Source organism: Triturus cristatus, chromosome 8, assembly GCF_964204655.1.
Source record: "Triturus cristatus chromosome 8, aTriCri1.1, whole genome shotgun sequence".
NCBI lineage: Eukaryota > Metazoa > Chordata > Amphibia > Caudata > Salamandridae > Triturus > Triturus cristatus.
Window position 1 is genome coordinate 1,478,761,568 of NC_140591.1, and position 22,667 is coordinate 1,478,784,234.

Consider the following 22,667-nt stretch of genomic DNA (forward strand, 5'->3'; position numbering starts at 1 on the left):
ATAGTTCAAGATGTGCAAAAAGGAGTTCATTTCAAAGCAGTGGTCTCTGCGACCCTTTTACTCACAAAGTACCTGGATTGGCAGTGCAAATAAGTAAAATGTCGCAATGAAGCTGTAGCGTCGAGTCTTTCCACGCGAAGCTGGTGATGCGTCGATTCCTTGCTGCGAGGGAGGAGGTGATGCGTCGATCTGCTGATGCAAAGGAAGGCGAGGTGTTGAACTTCTGCACGCGAGGCCGTTGACATGATGAATCCTTGCCGCTCGGGAGGAGACGATGCGAAGGCTTGCTAATGCGTGCTGCGAGCAGGTTGTGATGCAAAGAAAGGACGCTCCGCTCGGGAGCGATGGTCTAGGTATGATGCAATGAAAATGGCGGCCGCGGTGTGTCCGCGCTGCGATGTCGTGATGCGCCGATTGCTGGAATGCGACGCTCTTGATGCAATGCAATGATCTTGATGCTGCGAGCACTCAGCGACAGCAGCGCGATGATTCTCGATGGCGCTCTCCGCTGCAGCGGCCCGCAAACGTGCGGTGCAATGATTTCAGGTTTTGAGCACTCGGCGGCGGCAGCGCGATTCCGAAAATGGCGCTTTCGGCGGCAGCGGCTCGCAAACGTGCGTTAGCGGTGATTTTAGCCTGCGTTCTCTGCAGTGGAACTAGAGGCCCTGGAATCCTCAACAGGCGCCTCACCTCCAAATAGAAGTCCTCGCTGGGAGGATTCAAAAGGCTGATGGTGAAGTCTAATGTGCCTGAGACTTTGACAGAAGGCAAGCTCAATTCAAGCCCTTGGGTGATTGCTTCAGCAAGATTTGTGAAAGTTCTCTCCAAGTCCTTTCCCCTCTTCTTCCAAGTCTACTGGTAACTACTGCAGGCCAACCCCAGAAACAGCACACTGGCACAGGGGGAAGTCCAACTCCTGCAGAGTCCTTGGTTACACGGACAGAGGTTTGTCTTGACATCCAGAAGTAATACCAATTGTAGGGGCTTCAGCACAGATATTTATACCCCAAAAGTCTTTGTTCTAAACAGTCACAGGTCACTGAACCCAGCCAAAACCGGTTCTGCTCAGTCCTGGAGCACTTTGTTTACAAGGCTGCATCCTTCCTTTCAGAAAGAGGGGGTCTGCTATCAGACGCACAGTGGGAGGTGGAGCCAGCATTCACCTTGCCAGGCACAGCCCTGCTTAGATCAAAGGGTCCCCTCTCCCCTACTCCAAATGCAGATCTCTCTAATCAATCCAGGTCTGACTCAGCCTGCCCTGTCCCTCCAAAACCAGGCTGCCACAACACATAACAGCAGAGCACACTGGAAGGCTTAGGCAAGAAAATATCTAGTTTCTAAAAGTGGTATTTTCAAACACAGAATGTTAAAACCAACTTCACTAAAATATGTATTTTATCATTCTGAGTTCAGGCATACTAAACTCGAATTTCTACCATGTTCCCTGAATCAGTTATGATTATAAGGTGTAATAATCAAACTGCCCATTCCGGCCTATGGAAAACAGGTAGCTTTGCAATAGTGAAAAACGAAAATGGCTGTAATTCACTATTAGGACATGCTACACATACCAAGACATGCCCTACCTTTCACATACAATGCACCCTGCCATAGGGGTGACTCGAATGATGCCAAGGGAAGGTTTAGGGACTGGGAAGTGGGTTCACTTCACAGCCAACATGGCAGTTCTGGACTGCACGCAGACCCTGCAATGGCAGGTCTGATACACACTTTTCAAGCTGCTTCTAGGGGTGGCGCAATCAGTGCTGCAGGCCCACCAGCAGGATTTGCTCTACCAGCCCTGGGCACGCACGGTGCACTCTACTAGGGACTAACAGGTAAATCAAATGAGCCAATTATGGGAATACTAATTCATGTAGTCAATTTACCATAGGGAGCATTCGCGCTGTGGCACTGGATGGCAGTGGCACAGCGCCTAGAACGTCTAATACCAGCAAAAACAGAGGAGACAAAAGCGAAAAATGGAAGGAAGACCCACGCCAATGGTGCCAGGTCTAACAAGCCGCCTGTGCTGAGAATTGTTTGTCAACACTACGCCATGAACGGCCAAAGGGTGTTGGGCCCGTGGTCAAATCCACGCTGCACACCGCCTTTGGCCGTGCGTGGCAGGGGGTTGGTATAGTTAGCTCCGTATTCAAATAATATCTTACTTTTCATTGGGAAAATAAACTTAAAAATTCACTAAAAAAGCAAAGGTTAAAGTGATGTTATAGTTAGGTGAAAGTATTTGATTGAATTTAACATAAATTACCAGAAAAACACTGAAATTCACCAGTCATGGTTAACTAAAGTGACTCTCATCCTCCTCAAATGAAGCATTCACTGTTGATATCAAGCTGATGCGATTTAGTCTAGTTTGCCACATAACCTATCCCAGCGAAGCCCTGTGAAAGCTCCCTCCCTCTGCAGGAATGAAACAGGATTTGAAATAAAAAACTTTTTTTACCTATACCTATTGCTGCTGTAGACTGCAGTGCACTCTTAGAGTAATAGATAACAGCTGTGGTACTTCATGATAATGCCTTAACTGTGCTTCACGTTGACAGAAATTCCTTCTTTGGCTGCTGGGTGGCTTACACAATGCCCCTTTTTCACATACACAAACAGCAGAGGTGGGGGCTGGTTGCGAGAAACAAAGGCACATTCTTGGGTAGAGCAGGGCAGGGAAACAGAAGAGAAGCTCAGACCAGGGGCTAGTGATGATTTCTTGCTTAAAGCCCCTCTTGAATTAACACCGATGTTTTCATTTCTAGCTTCATAGATTTGGATTTTGGATTGCCTCTGGGAGGACATGGCCCTGTTGAAGAGTGGATGGCTCTGGAGACAGAGTAAGTAGAGGTGACTTTGGAGATGTGATTTTGCAAATAGATGTTTGCTCTAGGAGAAATTGATGTGTTTGGTGGAATCATGGCTCGAAAATAACTCTGCCACCTCAATCTAGAGGTGTTTTATTCTTGACAACTTGTTTAAGCACATACAGTAAACATTTTATTTATTCGTGGTTTCCATGGGGCATTTCAGGTTTTGGAGTGCTATATACTAGACAATGTTTTAGCTTTTTCATAGCACCCTTCCAAGAATGTGGCTCTTTGCAGCGCTTTTTGTTCCCATATCTGAATTTGATTCTGAGCTTGCCTACATTATTCGCAGTCTGTGCAGTTGGAGGCACCTCTTGGTTGTAGGTGTTTAATGACGTATTTTCGACTCCCAGAAGAGTTATGTGCAGGTGAGACAGAGCGAGCATTATGTTTTGTTGTGTGTAGAGCTACAAGATATTGTTTGAATACACTTTTGCTTTAACAACAACATAGTAAAAAAGATTGAAACATTAAACTGATGAGTAAGACTTCGAGGTTTTGAGCTGCAAACACAATTGCATGGGACTGAAAAGCAGTTCTTGAAAAGGTAACACAACTGTAATAAGGTAAATCTTTCATATAGAGCAGGCTTCTCTAAAGAGTAGCTTGTGAGGTACTGGTAGCTCTCCAGGTACCTGCAAGTAGCTCTCCTGTGTGCAGCCCAGTCAACTAAATTGGAAGCATGTGCTTGGTTGAATTAATATATGTTTGACAAAATTTAAAAGCCTGTATTTGAGACCAAAATGTGTGCATTTAAAGAACTCATAAGCTGATGTGTGGAAGAAATTGTTGAATTTCCAAAATATATTTAAAGCTCCTATTTGAATGAGAAAAATCAAATGGTGTTGGGAAGATGTTTTACTAATATTATTAACTAGGTGGCAGGGCATTGCACCTATGACTGTTATGTGTTACCAATGTAGAGGCATTCCACATTGACAAAGCATTTTCACATTACTGCTAGCAACCGTTCCTGATGAACTGATGTAAACGCTGCTGGGAACCCTGCATAAGATAGCCACTAATGTGATGTTGTCTGATGTGGTCTATTATGCCTCAAATAATATTAGTAGCCCTGGAGAATTTTCATAGACAATAAATTGCTCTTATTACAGAAAAGTTTGGAGACTCCTAATATTGGCCTTAGCATAGATTAGCATGAGACTAGAGTGAAGATCTGTAGCTCCATATAAACATAGCATGCCTGATTCAACAACAAAAAGGTAAAAATAGGTTTGGAAATACCCTTTCCGATTTGAAAACACTTTTACGTTTTTTGAAATTCACAAATCTTTGGCATATTCCTGACCTTCTTGTGTGTTTGAAAAGCAGTGCCATTATACAGTTGTAAAGGTTTTTCATTTTCTTTTTTCCCCTCCATTAGTACTTGTGGAGATTTTCACCTTAATGTTCAGAAAAGGATTTACACCAGCCTTGACTGGTTTAAATATCTGAGTATTTCCAGCATGGTGAAAAATCAGGGGGAGGTTTTTGAATGTTAACAAGCTGACACATTTGTGGGTTACCCAATCTTTCAAGGCAAACCACACATTGAACCGTTCACTCTCTACATCTCCTGTGAGATTTGTTCCTGCTTAATAATATTCTAATGTACATTAGTAGTATTCAGGGGTAAATGGATTTATGATTGTTAAGTTACCTATTGTGAATATCAGCCAGTCACAAAGCCAGATGTTTTTCATTGTAAAAGTACATTTATGATGTTAGAGGTTAGATTTATGGGGTGTTTTGCCTTTTATTAGGTCACCTTTGACTTGATCAGTTTTCTCATATTGTGCCTCTACCAACTTCATTTACTTCATACAATGGATTTTTAATAGTACACTCAGATATGTTATGCACACATAAGAAGACATGAACACCTTATTTTATTACACCAGTCTTAAGTCTCTGAAGTAACGTGTGAAATAATTGACAGTTTTACTTGCTCCCAATACCTTGGGTACACACTTGACAATGTGAGGAATAAGACATGGTAAACATTAGAACCATATATACGTGATAACTGATAACACATTTTGGAGACTTTGACATCATGACAACATTGCAAGTCTTAACATCTTGAACGGGTTGGCGTAACATCCTATTCTAACAGTTGTCAAAATATATAATCCCCATGCACATTGTCTTATTTCTTTACAGTGTAGCATATCAGGAAATCACCAGACTGATGGCAAATTACCAGGGAGAGCCACCCACAATAAAGACATATCTCAGACCTCCCAGGAAATGAAGACACTATGATATGAGCAAACTCGCAGGAGGGCTAGATGCCAGAGGCTACCAGCCAGCCCCCCTTCACCCCAAGACAGGACCCGTAACCCACATCAGAGTCAGTTTAGACCAATATTAGTTCAACACCATGTGCCTTAAACTTATCCATAATATTTGGTTTTACCGCATTTTTGGCCACAGTGCGTTTAGGTTACTGGCGGGTGTGCACTCCCTCCTGACCTAAATGCAGCTAATTCACCCAGAGTGCATCTTAGTAGCAACAAAACCAATGCACTCCCAGCAGAAGTCAGGCATTTGGACTGTGTCCCAGTAGTAAACACCACTGTGCCTGTTGCATCCTTAAACTGGTTCCTCATGGACACCACCGCATAGTAATTCCAGCACCTTCTCCCTTCTTTGAAATAAATACCTCGTCACACTAGTGTCCATCACATCGGCTCCAGGCGGCACTGGAACATTTGTTGGACCAACATTCTCCTGGCAAAAGGCAGAAAGATGCCCAACCTCCCAATACACGGGTAAAGCCACCAATGTGCACACAGCACACCTAAGCCAACTGTTTGTTAAACAAAGTGATACTCATTGGCAGACACAGCATTCCCAACCAGGATACTCTTGGTCCCAATGACTGCCTGGTGGCACCGGCGCCTTTGGTGGACCAACACTACTGGCAAAAGCCAGCAAAATGCCCAACCTCCCGATGCATAGGGAAAGTCACCGGTGTGCACAGAACACTCCCGACCCAACTGCAAAACGAAACTTATTGGCAGACACATCATTCCCAATCAGAATACCTTTGGTTCTACTAACTGCCCAGGCAGCAGCTCTGGGGAGCACTATACCATACAATGGCCCAAGCAGTCATGAAAATTGAAAATTTGCTAGCATTTGTGCCAAGATTCATGCCCTAAATCGAGTTGAAAATTCTTGGTGCTAATGCTAGCAAATTTGTTATTCTATGACGGGACCGAAGGCTCGGATTATTGCTAGTATAACGCTTATCAAAAACCACAGAAGTAATATCGCCCACAGGTTTATCATAAAACTGTTTAAAAGTAGATTCAGAAGACCAATAAGCCGACTTCATTATATCTTGAATATGGGAACACAACATACATGACTTAGACGCCATTGCGCCTCTAACAGAATGAGCACCAAACACATTAGTCTCCATGCTCTGCCATCTAGCAATTGTAGCTGATGTAACAGGCTAAAAAAAGGCTTTTGATAGCAATCAACACTCTTGTACAACCCTTAGGTCTTATAGGAAGGGTGCGTTCTTCAAACTCTTAGACATTGAGCTACACATAATTTTTCATTAGAAGGAAAAGCATTCTATTCAATACACCCTGAAAAGGTCTTAGTTGATATAGCAGAACCAATCCATGTACACGCATTGCACGACAGATTGCAAATTGGACATCTTACATATGAAGTATAGCAACGGTAAGTTGTAAAGTTCAATTACATTACACAGGGACATACTGCAAGGATAAAATGCAATTCCATATACATTCGAGCAATCAACAAAATAATGGTTATGTAGACTTTATGACGATACATGTGATCAGAGAAGGTCTAGGGGCACTAGGGCATCTGAGTCATGGAAAGAGGGATTGTCAGCACACGATCAAGACGCACAATACAGGGGGTGGGTCATCCTATCTAGGAGGGTAGGTTGCGCAGAATGTTAGGCATTAATGCAACTATTGGGGTGTTTTCGGCGGAGTTACAGCTGCATCTGGTCTAGAGTCGTCAGGGAGGAACACATCACTTTCTCTGAGCCAAATCATGAAGGGTTCCCAAATATCTTTCGGGCGAGATGCTGTTGGTATGAGATCTCAAAATGCTGCCAACTGCTCTTGGCAATAAACTATGTCTCGGATCCACTCAGAGACTCGGAGGTTCCTGGGGGGCTCCCCAATGCAGAACTAGTCAACGCTTTGCGAGCAACAGCATCTTAGCTGTCAGACGGCGTGACTCGGGTGGGATCTCCTCCACGTAGCCCAGAAATGCAACCAATGGGGAACATGCCAGCGACAGTCCGATGACGGCCTGTATGGTGTCATATACCTCCTCACAGAATCTGGATATACCTGGGCAATCCTACGCAATGTGTAAAAAGGTGGCGGCTTCACGTTTGCACTTCCAGCAACGCAGATCCGGTCGCAGCTTCAGTTTATATAACTGTAAGGGGGTGCGCTAGTACCGGTGTAGAAATTTAAAATGTATAAGTCTCAGCCAGTAGTTAGGGGATAAATATCTTAGTTGTGAACAACAGAACACCCATTGTTCATCCGTAGGCAGATCTTCCAAGTCATTCCTCCACTGCTCCAGAGCCCTCGGGGCAACCCATGGAGTATTTGTTTGTGTGAGAGTATATAGCCTGGTTATCAGTTTACGAGAGGTCGATATGGTTAATAAGTGTTCTAGTAGTTTCATATTAGCTGGAGAGGTTGGAAAAGTGAGGTGTATTGTTTTGCAGGTGGGCCGGAATCGATAATGTAGGAGTATGTCCAGGATTGGTACCTTTGTGTAGCCCTGACATGTTGGCGATTCCAAAAATGTGCCTTGTGGATATAGGTCGCCTAATGTAGAGAAGCCTATATTGCGGGCACCTGTGATTGAGCCCTTGTCATGTAGGATGGGGAAGTGTGGGTGGAGCGCCAGCGGTGTGGAGGGTGCGTAGAGCAGTGGGGTCCCTGTCTGCTTCTTCAGACCTTCTCAAGCCCAACGTAGGGTTTCGACTGTGTTTATTTCATTAGCACTTCTACGATAGGGTTAATAAACTGTCGCGTGTAGGGAGGTTGGGTCAGCTATGTCCTTTCCAGTGGCCACATGCGGCTGAAACGGAATGGGATGTACCCAAAAATTAAGAAATTGTGCATGCGCCCATAATCTATAGAGTTCAAAGTCAGGAGCTCCCATGCCTCCCTTCGATAGTGGACGTGTCAGCAATTCCCAGCTCTCCCAGGGCTGGCCACTGGCCCAGATCAGGGCAATCATGATGGATCGCAGAGATTTTAAAAAGGCCTGAGTTAAGGGTATCGGTATATTAACAAACCGGTACAGTAATTTAGGGAGAACTATATTTTTCGCTATGACAATCCTACCAGCCAGTGTCAAAGGCATAGCGTTCCAAAATTTCGACTTGCCCTCCAGCTAGTCTAGTAATTTGCCAAAATTCAAGCGCCAAATGTCTTGTAGATCTTTGCTTAGCCTCACACCAAGTTATGTAACGGCATCTTCCGCCCATGTCAGCGGAAATTCCAATGTGGTATCAAGTGGATATCTGTAAGAGGTAGAATAGAGGATTTTGAGCAATTGATTTTTATGCCGGACATTCCTCTATAGCGGAGGACTTCTCTTAGTACTGGGTTTAAATTGTCGCCTGGTTTACGAATGTATAGGGTAATGTCATCAGCGTACATTGAGATGATAAGGTTTCTATCAGTGAAAACTAGACCTCGAGTGAAGTTCTGCTGGCGAATTCTAGCAGCTAATGGCTCCATTGCTACCGCTAAAATCAGCAGTGACCGTGGACATCCCTGTCTGGTACCGCGGGTGATAGGAAAAGGTTCCAAAAGTAAACCATTCGCTTTGAGCCGGGCTGTAGGTTTGGTGTATAGCAAACTGATTACTTTAATAAAATTAGGACTGAAGCCTAGCCTAGGTAGGATGGTAAACAAGAAATGCCGCTCCAGAGAACTAAATGCTTTAGTTGCTTCCAGAAACACTGCGATTGCCGGTAGTTGAGTGTCAATTTGGTGGATTGTGGCAAAGAGTGCGCAGATTGTGGGCTGTTGACCTGCCCGGAATAAACCCAGATTGGTCGGGCCTGCAATTAGTGGCAAAAGCGGCTGTAGTCTGTTGGCGATCAGCTTGGCCAGGATCTGTTACAGGTTTGCTCTCCCATGCCCACCTTTCTCAAATATCATCCGATTTGATGTTCAAGCCACCAACCAAGTTATGTGTGAATACGTGGTGTACCGTTGTACATAAGGAGTAGTATTATTTGAATCATGATTGGACCTCGAACGGCACAGAGCGGACTGCCGGGCCTCCAAAAGCTATCGGGACTGCTCCCACAAAGACTTCGGGTTGAGGGCCTGGCAGACTGAGTACGACGTTGTGGTCACACTCTAGGCACCAGAGGCACACAAGGTGCGGATCGGTGACCGACATCAACTTGTGAGAGGAGTCAAAAGATATCGACAAAAGTCGAAAAAGGGTTAGTCAAAAAGTGACTAAGGGGCACACTCTCTCCGGATCTGCGCTGGCTGGCACAGAAAAAGAAAGAACTGACGTAAGCGCGCAGGGGCGGTATCTTTGTAGACAACGCAACGTCATCCTGGCAACCACGATGCCGACGACAGGCGCGTAGTCGACCGACGCCACCTACCGACGCACATAGGTACTGCTAAGAAAAACATTCTCCTGATCTAGTCTGATGACTGTGGGTAATTTTAAGGTATGAAATCTATAACTAATAGACTCTTTCAGATATTAATTTCAGGGACATGCCTCCGCTCAATGTGAGGTGCAAATCTTTATAGTCAGCCTGGTTTTTTAGTGAGTGGGAAAACCAATATACGGTTCTCTGATCATGAATTCTATATTGCTAGCCATGCTCCTTATTGCAAGATGAATGTTAAGTGGTGCTCCCAACATATGACGCTTGCCCCATCTGTGCCTATGCCAATTACATTTCCAATCTCAAGATTACAAGTTTCAAGCAGGTTTAGGACTGATTTGCTATATCTTCGGAACAGGCCTTATCTAATTCTACCGTGCAAAGGAAGGTGCTTACGAATTTGTTAAGCTTTTTGCTGAAATACTTTACGCAAATGCACAGCAGTTTTTTTTACTTCAATGTCAGTGGATTTATCGATCAATAAAGAGTATGGTGATGTGTCCTAGAGTGGGCCCTATTAGTGTTTCCTGACCACGTCACAAACACAGTTAACGGGAGGCAAGGGTAGATGTTTCAACGACTTTAATTCTGTTTAAGGTATAGAGGTAGGGTAGAAGTGGACTCTGTGATGGAATGTGGACTTTCCAGTGCTCCAGGCTGTCCTTCCCCTCTTTTTCCAGTTGCGGCTCTCCGTTAGAGATTAGGGACACCGAAGGATGAGAAAAAGAAAAACATTTCAGGCTACTGGCCCTTTTTATATTGGCAAAAGGGGTTGGGGTTGTGCAAACCTTCACCCATATCCCTAATCATGTAGTGCCTAAGTGAGGAATTAGTGTTTAGCTGGGTGCGCCACGTGCTCCAGACCACCACCCTTACATGAAAATAAACATGCAAGTAGTACTTGCCTGCAAACACAACCCTCCTGGGCCGTGGTAAAGGGAGAACCAGCCTCCTTGATTCCCTTGGGAGTATTGGTCTCTCGCACAGTGCTCTGTGAACATTGGTCATTGTCTTGGTGCTTCTCCTGACCCAAGGGTTCCTCCGGTGTGGTCGTTGCACGTGTCTTCTTCTCCTCCTTGTCTCCAGTCTCCTCGGTCTCACTCCGTGGGGTTTGTTTGCGTAGTTGCCCTTTGTCATCTCCATGCTTTGAATGCTGAACCACCCTGTTATCCTCTGGTGGTTCTTTTCTATCCGCTTCCCTGCCGATGATGCCTCCGTTGTGCATCTCATTGATTAGAGTACCTCCCTCGCTGCCTGTGTGCGAAGAAACGGCCTCCATATTGGAATTCTCGGGGTCCAGATCGGCGAGCTCATCACATTGCCTCTTCCCTGGGAATGGATGGGTGGGCCATTCAGACACAAGACAACTAGACAGGTAGTCCACATTGGTCTGCTGCTTCCCAGGGACGTGTATTGTTTTGAATGAAAAAGGCTGTAAAGCAAGAAACCATCGAAGCACTTTAGAATTAGAATCCTTATGCAGGGACAGCCAGGTAAGAGGTGCATGGTCTGTAAGGAGGAGGAACTGTCGATCCAGAAGATAGTATTGAAGGGTTTCTACTGCCCATTCAATGGCCAGGCACTCTTTTTCAATTATTGCATATCTTGTTTCTCTAGGATATAGCTTTCTGCTAAGATAGAGACCGGGTTTTAGATCCCCGAATTCGCTTGGTTGTGACAGAACCGCCCCTAGCCCTTTTCCTGATGCATCTGTTTGCAGTATGAAAGTCTTCTGAAAATTTGGACATGTGAGGACAGGAGCATTACACAGGGCCTCTTTCAAGTTATTAATGCTCTGTACCTGAAGTTCTGACCAATGGAGTGGTCTACCCAGGTAGATTTTTGTGAGACGATCCGTGAGTGGACTAGCTATGGTGGAGAAGTTTGGGATGAATCTTCGATAATACCCCACCAAGCCTAAAAAGGAACAGACATCTTTTCGGGTCCCGTACATGGGATGTTTGAGATAGCTTCCAGTTTGTTTACTTGGGGCCTGATTTTCCCTGATTTCCCCTGCCTGAATGTCGTATCCTAGGTATTCGATGTGGTCTGTACCGAATATGGTTTACTTTGGGGTTGCTTGTGATTCCTGCTTGTCGTAGGGTGTGTAGGACGTTTTGTAAATGTAGCTTGTGTGTTTCCCAGTCTGGACTGCGAATGACAATATCGTCTAAATAGGCGATCGCATATGACTGATGGGAAAACAGAATAACGTCCATTAGTCTCTGAAACGTGGCCGGAGCACCATGAAGGCCAAAGGGAAGTACTTTAAATTGGAACAATCCAAAGGGTGTTTCTCGTGCCTCAAGGGAAAGTGGAATCTGCCAATAACCTTTTGTGAGGTCTATGGTGGTCATATCCCTGGCATCTCCAAGGCGTTCAATAAGTTTGTCATCCCAGGGCATGGGATATGCATCGAATTTTGAAATGACATTCAGTTGGCGGAAGTCTATGCAGAATCTAATACTGCTGTCAGGTTTGGGTACGAGGACTATTGGGGTGGACCATGCACTGTGTGACGGTTCTATGATTCTAGCCTCCAACATTGACTTGATCTCCTGTCCTACTGCTTGCCTTCTAGTGGCGGGGATACGATAACGTTTCAGCTTAACAGGTTGTGAACGAGTGGTTATGATATCATGTTCAACTAGGCTGGTTCTCCCGGGGTTCCCTGATATGACATCGGAAAAGGAAACACATAGGGTTTTTAGTTGTTGTTTCTGTTCCTCCGTTACTTGTTTCCCTATTTGGAGGGGTGTTGTTTCCACGGGTGTTGTTTCCACTGAGGTGTATGGAGTCAGTGAGATTTTCAATGATTTGTCAACAGCCACATGGTGTATCGTTTCTGTTACACACAGTGATGCAGGTACGGGTCCGTCCCAGGCTTTTAGCAAATTAACATGGTTTATTTGACCTGTTCTGTTTTTATAAGGTACCGCTACCCGATACGTGACCTTCTCTAATAGCTGATAGGGTCCCAAATGGGCAAGAGTTTTTTCTCTGTGGTGGGTAGGAGTATTAGTACTTGGTCCCCCACCGTAAACTCTCTTAACTTACTGTTCCGGTAGTACAGCTGTTTTTGTTGTCTCTGGGCTTTTTCCATATTGGAATGGACCTTGTTCTATTGCCATATCTAGGAGTATACAGGGTTTCCTCCCAAACAGCAGCTCAAAGGGAGAAAACCCTGTAGATTTTTGTTCATGGGTTATTATTGCAAACAATACCAGAGGAAGCTGTCGATCCCAATCTCGTCCCGTTTTGTCTATACTCTTCTTTAACATCGTTTTGATGGTTTTATTGTACCTCTCGACTAACCCGTCTGTTTGAGGGTGATATACTGATGTGCGTACCTGCTTTATCCCTAACAACCCACTTACCTGCTCCACTAATTTAGACATGAATGGCGTACCCTGATCGGTGAGTATCTCGTGGGGAAACCCTACACGAGAGAAGAAGGTGATCATTGCCTGAGCTATCGCTGTGGTGTTGGCCAAGGTTAAAGGGAAGGGTTCCCGATATCGGGTGGCGGAGTCAACCAATACAAGGATGTATTTTGTGACCTCTTGCTGAGGGAATCAGGGGTCCGACTAAATCCATCCCTACTCATTGTAAAGGAACATCTATAATGGGAAGGGGTTTAGGGGCGCACATGGAAGAACAGGTGGATTGATTAGCTGGCATCTAGGACAAGAGGCACAGTACTTAGCTACTTACTGATATACTCCCGGCCAATAAAACTGATCTAATAGATACCGCAGCGTGTGTTCCTTCCCATAATATCCATCCCCTGTTTGACTACGGGGCAGGCATAGGGCCTGTTCTCTGAAGGCTTTGGGAATCAACAACTGTTCTTTCACTCGTTTGTTGTCTCGGGATATCCGATATAGAAGACCATTCCTTATACAAAAATAAGGGCCTACCTTCTTGGGATGGTCCTCTTGGATCTGTTCCCAGGCGTGTTGTAACGTTCAGTCGTCTCGCTGGGCTGTACGAAAACTCTATGTTGGTGCTGTGGTCACATCTGAAGAGGCAAGGACATAAGAGGGTATAGTGTGGTGTGTTAGGCTGTATAGTGCCTATTCCTCCCAGTTTTCTCTACGTGCTTTCACCCTTTTGTTCCTAGGTTCCTCTAGTCTTTCCCTACAGAAGGGAGCACTTTCAAACCAACTTACTAAGGAGTGTGGGGTTTGAGGGCTTGTTGGTAATTGTGAAACCTAGGGACATTGGTCCCTAAGAGTACTGTTTCAGGGAGGGAGGGTACTACTCTGACTTTTCTTAGTTGGGGTTTTCCATTTATTTCCAATAAAACCTCAGCTATGGGATACAATTTATTTTCTCCGTATGCACAGGTAACCTGTATATCTTCCCCTTCAACTATCTGGGAATTGGACACTAGGTCTTTAGTGACAACACTGTGGTGACACCCCGTGTCTAGCAATGCCATTGACATTTATCTTTTTTCTATAACCTGCAGGGTTTCTCCTGTCATCAACACCCGCCCGCATGTATACCCGACTTCCATAGGTTCTGGTGGGGGATTGCGGGTGGGGCAATGATGGGCTATATGTCCCCACTCTGCACAGGGGAAACTCTGTGGGGCTTGCATTGGAGCTGTACTAGAGCTAGGTTTCAGTAAGGGCTTTGGGAAAATCGTATTCTTGTTTTCTGTCTGTGTAGGGTTTCGCCTGTTTGGTGGTTTGGCAGGTCCTGTTGGTGTTCGGTGGGACTGTGTCTTGAATTCTGGGGACCAATTATAGGCGCACGCCAAATCTACCTCCATGGTAACTGTTAGATTAGGATGTTGTTTTATCCATGACCTAGTAGAGAAAGGAAGTGCTTCGAGATATTGCTCTAAGTATATTTTTTCAGTTAGTTCATCGAGGGAAGATAAGGAAGGTTGCAACCAGCAGTTTCCGAGGTCTCTTATACGATAGTACAAGGCTCGTGGGTTGTCGCCTACTGTCCATTTTTCTTTCCTGAAGTGATTTTGGTAGTATTCCTGATCACAGCCGAGATGTTCCAAAATGGCTTTTTTTATTTCTTTGTAACTAGTGACGCCCGTGGCTGGTAGCTCACCTGACAACAAGGGAGCTATGTACTGTCCCCACCTTTCTGGAGGCCATGAGGCAATGGAGGCTACTAACTCAAAATTTACAAAAAAAATAGTCAGGGTCGTTTCCATACTGGAATTTTTGAAGTACAGACCACGGTACGTTGGGGCGTACCCGTGCCTTCTCAATGGCATCTGTTAAACAAAATTAAGCGGTGTCTTGCACCTGTTGATTTGTGGTTAAGAGGGAGGCTTGATCCCTAATGGCTGAGTGAAGGGCTTCTCGGTCTTTGTTTGCTTGCTTCGTCTATTGCTCAAGGACCAGTTGTAGATGCATTTGGCCCTCCGCTAATTATGTTATGATTGCGTCCATGGTGACGGGTTGGGTCATTATGGCTAGACCAGTTATCCCACTTCTGACCCCATTGTCCTAGCGTGGGCCCTATTAGTGTTTCCTGACCTCGTCACAAACACAATGGGACGCAAGGGTAGACATTTCAACAACTTTTTTTCTGTTTAAGGTATAGAGGTAGGGTAGAAGTGGACTCTGTCACGGATTGTGGACTCTCCAGTGCTCCAGGCTGTCCTTCCCCTCTTCTTCCGGTTGCAGCTCTCCGTTGGAGATTAGGGACAGCGAGGGATGAGAAAAAGAAAAACAAATTTCAGGCTACTGGCCCTTTTTATATTGGCAAAAGGAGTTGGGGTTGTGCACACCTTTACCCGTATTCCTAATCGTATAGTGCATAAGTGAGGGATTAGTGTTTAGCTGGGTGCGCCTCGTGCTCCAGACCACCACCCTTTAAATGTAAATAAACGTGCAAGTGGTACTTGCCTGCAACCATGACCCTCCTGGGCCGTGGTAAAGGGAGAACCAGTCTCCTTTATTCCCTGGGGAGTACCGGTCTCTCACACAGTGCTCTGTAAACGTTGGTCGTTGTCTGGGTGCTTCTCCTGACCCAAGGGTTCCTCCAGTGTGGTCGGTGCACTTGCCTTCTTCTCCTCCTCGTCTCCGGTCTCCTTGGTCTCACTCCGTGGGGTTCGTTTGCGTAGTTGCCCTTCATCGTCTCCGTGCTTTGAATGCTGAACCACCTTGATATCCTCTGGTGGTTCTTTTCTATCCCCTTACCTTCCGATGACGCATCTGTTTTGCGTCTCATTGACTAGAGTGCCTCCCTCGCTGCCTGTGTGCGAGAAAACAGCCGCCATGTTGGAATTCTCGCGGTCCGGATCAGCGAGCTCATCACATGATGTTCCGATATCTTTCAGCAATTCCTCTTTGAAATATGGGCCCAATACAGAATCAATTAGTGCTGTACATTTGGTGCGGTGCTTTCGGAAGGCAGTGAATTAATCTTTCAATATTTCACCATAACATCTATATTATTAATGGATGTACAACAAGCAGTTTGTATGGCAAGCCTGATTTCTCTTCTTTTATGGTCATTAGATATCGAAGGGATGGGTTGTACAGAAGATGCCATAGATGTGCTCGCTGCATTACAGCATGAGCGGTGTTTTGTGGTTGCTGCATGTTGCTCCAATTTATTATAGTGGGCACGGAGGTCTATATGCATTTTACACTACAAGTCCTGTTAATCCCAATAAAATGTCACTCCCAACATGCAAAGATAGCATTTGCTGCATCATTTATTTATTGAGTTTTATATAGCGCTGGCTAGACCCGGAGGTATCAGAGCACTTTACATGAGGAGAGTTACATAGATTCCACGTTACACATTGTCGCAGAAGGTACATCAATTACAAGTTACATCTGAAAGGTACATCAATTACAGGTTGCATCCGTTGGTTCATGGCGTGTAGAAGGGTACGGGGGTAATGTCAAAGGGCAACAGGTGGAGAGATTAAGTGGAGAATAGGCACAAGGAAAAACAAAGCAGGCAGATTCAGGGGGAGATTCAGGGGAAAGAGGAAAGGAAAAGGGGAGGCAAGCCAAGAATGAAAGGAGGGCAAAGGTGGGGGAGGGGATAGAGGCATGGCGAGGAGGTAACTGTGTCCGATGTCCGGGTGGGTGGGAAACGGCTGCCTGCGATAAAGAAGTAATTCCCAGACTCCATTTTGTGTGATTCCCTTGTCGCTGTGGACTCTCTCAGCTGGGTCGCAGAGACACCAGGGCATAAATGCTGGATTCCTCCCCAACAAGGGGAGAGGAATGCTGTGGTCACGGGCACAATTAGAATGAAGGAGGGAAGAGGAGGGGGAGGGGGTAGAAAACCCAGCGTGAACACAGTGTCCGACTTCCGGCAGGTAGGAGACAGTTCCCAGAGTTAAGGGGATCAATCCCAGTCCTCTACTATGTGAGACTCTGTTGTCACTTTTGACTCTTTCAGAAGGGTCTGTGAGACTCCAGGGCATAAATGCTGGACCCATCCCCAGGAGTGCTTTGGACAAGGGCATACTTAAGGGGATGGTTTTAGGGAGTCAGGCTGGTAGGGTTACATGGGGTACAAGTTACCCATTGTTAGAGAAGATGTGTCAATTACGGGTTGCATTTGTTGGTTCATGGCGTGTAGATGGTAAGGGGATAATGTAAAAAAGGGCGACAGGGAGGGAGATTGAGCGGAGGATAAACAAAGCATGGAGGGGGAAAGAGATTCAGGGAAAAGAGGAAAGGAATAGGGGAGGCAAGCAAAGAATGACGGAGGGAAGAGGTGGGGGAGGGGATAGGAGACATGGCAAGGAGACGAGGAAGTCCAGGCTGGGCCCGGAGGTATCAGAGCGCTTTACACGAGGATTAAGACGATTTACAGCGTTACATCAGTTACAGTTACATTACAGTTAAATTCGTTGCTAGAGCATTTAGTAAACATAGAAAAACAAGATTGATGGAGGGAGGAAAAGGAACATAATGGGTAGATGAGGAAGAAAACAATGTTTGATATCCAGCAGGGTAGGTGCCATCCAAGGGTGGTGACCCAGAGTCAAGCTCCTCTATAGCTACATGTGATAGCTCCACCGTGCATAAACCAAACGTTACTCTAGCTCCACGAAAAGTCAGAACAATTCTGGATTCCACCCAGGGGGCAACATCATAATTCTATCAAAGCAGAGTTAGTCTCCTCGTCCTCCAGCTTGCCCTCCGTGAATGTGAAAACAATAGCGAGTGTTTGGGCATTTGCGCAGGCACCTAGTGGAAAAGCTTCATGTTTTCACTAAGTGTCGACACGTATCCTGAATATTGATGGTGTTAATTGGGGATCAGTATAAATCAGAAATAATGATGGGAAAAAGTAGTTTTATGAACCGAGTCCATGTTCAGGCTAGGGCAACATTATCCTGTGTCGCAAGCGCGGCTGCCATTTTAAAGTCAGGCAGAGCGTAGGGAGGATTTACAAGAGACACTATTTAAAATTGAACAAATGTCCAGAATTTTGGGGGGCAGCTCAGCGTGCGTGGTGTGGCACTCGGGAGAGAGCACCAATCTGCATTTTGATGCCTGCCGGTCCTCTGAGCCCACATTAGGATTGCATGTGGCTGTTCGCCGCTCCGCAATGCTTCCAGCGATTTTAATCAAATTAGTTAGGCTCCCCCAGCGAGGAGATCAGCTCCGCCACTGCCAGTGGGATATCCTTACATTGGTATCGCACCCACTGCCTTCTGTTAATCCGGGCTGTTTGTGCAGGAGGATCGGTCGCGTTTCACTCACTGCATCACGGAGCCAGGAACGCCTCGGCATCCGCACACTCTAATTACAGCGGGGCAAGCATTATTAAACTACAATAATCAACAGCCCTATCTAATGGATTCTAATGCACTTTTTATTGATCCAATACAGTACACAAAATGAATCCTAGCTTAAGCATGGAAAGTACAACCAAAATAAGGCATATGAAAGTTTGTTTTTGACTCTGGGAGTTGTTAAGCCCAAATCACATTCCTTTTTAGTAAGAGTATAACATTTTGATTGAATACTTAGCAGAGTTAGTCCATTCAGCATCACACCTTTAGAATTCCATGCATCACATATATGATTGTGCTTTATGCATCATCATGCATTGGTTCAAAATGCATGATATAACACTTGTAAAAAACAACCATCTCATTTAACATCCAGAATCTTCCTTTTCCTCGCACAAATGCTCCTAAATCTCAGGTGCTAATAATAATGGTAATACAAATCTGGAGGATGATGCATTTGCTGGAGGGATACATATTTCGTCTAGTCCCAGTTCTTCATTTATGTAGCATAGAGGGTTAATATGTCTCCTGCAAAGCACATTATGTAACATGCAGATGCCAGATTTTTATTTAATGTAGATAGGTAAGTGGTATTCAGATTTTAACACAAAGATCCTTTTGTTACTTGCACTTCATAAATTGTAGTCCTTTCAATAAAATACAATGAAATATGAAAGGCATGCGACTCCTACACCTTGTAACCCTCACTGTCTTGTTATCTGACAAATCCTATAAATTGATTACCATACTTTGTCAATGTGTAGTCCATAGCCCACCCCTTTACTTCCAGCCAATTGGAAGAAAATGACTCTGCATTGGTAAATCCAGTGCCTGCTAAACACTGAAGTGGTGTGTTCCCTTTTTAAAGCTACACAGAGTTTAGGCCCACTTTACTGGCCGCCAAAGGTGAAACAAACACATGTGGTCCAAGGAGGCAACATTTGAGGCAGAGTTAAGTATTAGGGAGGTTGCAGGAGTCACCATGTTTCTTCAGGATACTAGGGAATGATGTTGAGTTAGCGCCGCCCAATAGTGACTACCGAGACAGGTGAGGCCTGCCCCAGTCAGGTTCAGTGACAAGCAACTTTCTGGATGTCGTGCACCGGTGGGGGGGGGATTGCGTCACATCTCGTCCCAGCTGTCAGAGCACGGCGAATCACTGGCGAGGTAAATTTTGTGAGAAGTGTGCAGTGCTTGTGCCCATAGTTCTACTTTAGCCCCTGCTGGGCCTCCAGAGCGCGGGCGGCGCCGTCCGCAGCAATCATTCATGGTGCTCACCCTGCCCATTTGGGCGGCCTGCACTGTGGGCTAAATTATACTTATGTTCCCGCCGGCGCAGCCCGACTGGCCGACTCGAGGCCAGGGAGAGTGCTTCATCATGCAACCAGCAGACCGCGGGAGAGGTCGTCACTGGAGTCACTCACTGACAGTGAACGGTTGCAGGGGTATTCTTGCCAATTGGTATTCCACTGCAACTGTTATCTTGTATCTTATCACACCTTTTGGCTCACCTCTATGTATACCTTTCACCTCACAACCCATTACAGTGGCTTTTCCTATCCGATTACACCTGTCGTTTCACATCCAATTACAATGAAGGTCAACATTTTATTGTCCAACCACTCAACTGCCATAACATGCAGGAAATTCGATGCAACAACATCCACTAACTGGGTGAATTAAAGTCACAACTTCAAGTTTTAAAGTTGTCCCTTCTGTCCTTTGCCTATAATTGTATCATTTTGGCAAGACAATTTTTATTATAGAGCAGCGCACTTTGAAGGACAGTCGAGGGGTAGTGGAAAAACAAACATGTAAGAGGGTAGATTTACAATGAAAGGTAGAATTTTGAATAAGTAGTGTTCCTGCCTAGCAAAAACTCTCTAAAAGGTAGAATTTTGAATAAGTAGTGTTCCTGCCTAGCACAAACTCTATAGATCTAATTTTTGTACTGTAGGTGGGGCTTGAAAACATATATCCTGGCAATCCATTGAGAATATCCAGCCACTTGCGCTCAAGGTGGGGTAAATCTGGAGATTGGTTAGGATCCTGAAATCTTCTTTGTTAACTCTTCATTTTGAGATATTTTATTCAGGAATGGCTATGTGCCTTTGCTTTGGGTGTTTCTTTCATTCCAGAATGTAGCAACAATGAGTACCGTATATTCACAGCATAAGAAAAGATTACTATCAATCCATATCTGGAAGACTGACCAAAAACGACAGACAGTTTTGATGATGGCCCTCTGATGGGATGGGGAGTCCACATAAGACTTCTCCAGATCCAGGGCACATCCAGTACTACTACAGTAAACAATACCCAGTACTACCGCAGAAAAAACAATGGTTTACAAGGTTGAGGACTTGGTCGATTGAAGGCCACACTGCCTAATAGTCCAAAGTCCTGGATGAAAGATGTTAACCTGCTAGGAGCGTTAAATGTGGCACTCAAGACTTTAAGAAGAATGCTTCAAGAGGACAACAAGGAGTTCTTAAATTGCAATCTTTGCACAGTGTTTTGTAATGTGGAGCTGTCTGCAAAAAGGCCCATTTGCAAACACAAACAGCTGAAAATATTAAGACTTCTCCTCCCCGTATCACAAACCTGGGATGCAGAAAAAATCTCTTTTAATTGATTTCTAAGTTATTTCCTGCATACCTCTAATACCAACCGTCCTCATTAATCTAAGGAAGTCTAGGATGATTTTTACTGCATTTGAATGGGCCTACAACAGGAATTCCCCGATCTCAGATACATGTCAGAGAGGCCACTCACAAAGTTGCTGTAAAGATAAACTTAAAAAAAGTACTTTAATTAGGGCTTGCTTCTACTCGCTGCGGTTGGGCCGACACGTGTCAGGACTTGAAGGGCCATAGCAGCACAGGGTCACACCACCACCAGGGGTCTCTTGAGAATAGAGTGACTCAGAGTGAGTGACACAGAAGTCACTCCCCGGGCCGGCCCAGTCGAAGGTCTCGGGAGTGGGACTCGTTGCCATGTTGGTGGTGGTGATCCCAACTCTGGAGTCCTGTCAGTCACTCTGAGTGAGTGAATCTTTTGTGAGTGTGTGCTCTGGACAACTGCGTCCACCGTCCTCGCTTAGAGAGCGTGGCACGCTTGACCGCTGCTTTTGAATAGCACTGCGGAGCTGGGTAAAACGTATTGCCCACAAATGCCCAGGGCCGTCATTGGTAGCGCTTTCACACTACAAGATTGATGGCCCCCCTGAGCGGACACATGCGAGCAGACAGTAGCCACGAGCTGTGTGTTGACTTCTCCATTACTGCGGCCTGCACCACGTGGCATGTCCTCAAGCAGAACGCTGTACACCCATGCACACCGGGGGTCCAGGGCAGGCAGAACGCCTCAGAGCCGCTTTATTTGTGTACAGTGGCAGGTAGTGAACAGGGGCCAGTGACCGGGGCCCTTGCCTGGCAGAGCCTGGGCGGACTTGGGCGGCCGAGCGCCGACACCCTTAGGAGAAACCCACAGCAGGACTTCGAAGTCACCCAGAAGACTACTCAAGTAACCGGCAGTAGTCTACATTAATTCTTCCCCACTCATCCCTGATCTCCAGTGTGTGCCTGCCCCCTGACCAAACGCTGACAACCTGCTGCAGGGTGGCAAAGTATGGACTGTGAAATCAAAATAGTGACTTAATACCAAACAGCAAAACATCCACGAACAAGAATGATTGTTTTGAGAAAGTGAAGATGACCCGGAGTTCTAAGTTTGCAAAAACTTTAAAAAGCAGTCGTGGCAGCCAACTGAGAACTGAGAAAACTACTAAGCCTGAAGCTGATTTTTCTCATTCCTATATTTTATTGTGCTTCACACAGCCTCAAAGTAAAGAGTTCAGAAAGATTAAACAAGTGTGAGTTATCAGAATTGAATGGCTTCTTAAATGTACATCAAACCCAAATGTAGGTCCAGTGTAAGCCCTAATTGCAAACACATTTTCACTACCAGAAGATATTTCATTATTTACAAATATATGCAAATCAGAGGAGGTAAATGCCCATGCACTGCTCATTAAAGTAAGTTAACCATTGTTGTTAATGCAATATGATGAAAGGTCCTAGAGAAGCTAAAACATATCCGCTCTTAAATGTCATAAGTATTGTTAGAACTACTTGAAAGTGAGGGAACACATTTTAGTCATCTGATTATTAAAAGACAAGAGAGAACAAACACAGTGTAAACGAAAGTCATTGCTAAATGTCTTTCCTGGATTTCAAGAAAGTAAACACACTCAAATAGGACTCAAAAGCCAAAGATACTCTCTGCTAGAAGTAATAAACTTTAAAACCACTCTGGCTTAAAACTATCTTTCTTGCAACATCCACATGTCTTCTCCTGCCTTTGTATATCT

At 45.2% G+C, this 22,667-nt stretch overlaps 1 protein-coding gene across 2 annotated transcripts in view; it reads left to right on the forward strand.

Annotated features, from left to right (window-relative positions):
• The window catches only part of PLEKHB1 (pleckstrin homology domain containing B1), a 334,766-nt gene that overhangs the window by 13,137 nt on the left and 298,962 nt on the right, over positions 1 to 22,667 (forward strand). For both annotated transcript variants that reach the window (XM_085623318.1, XM_085623319.1), the window contains exon 2: positions 2,775 to 2,849. In XM_085623318.1, the coding sequence (XP_085479444.1) occupies positions 2,813 to 2,849 (37 nt within the window). In that variant the 5' untranslated portion in view covers positions 2,775 to 2,812. The remainder of the gene's footprint in view (positions 1 to 2,774; positions 2,850 to 22,667) is intronic.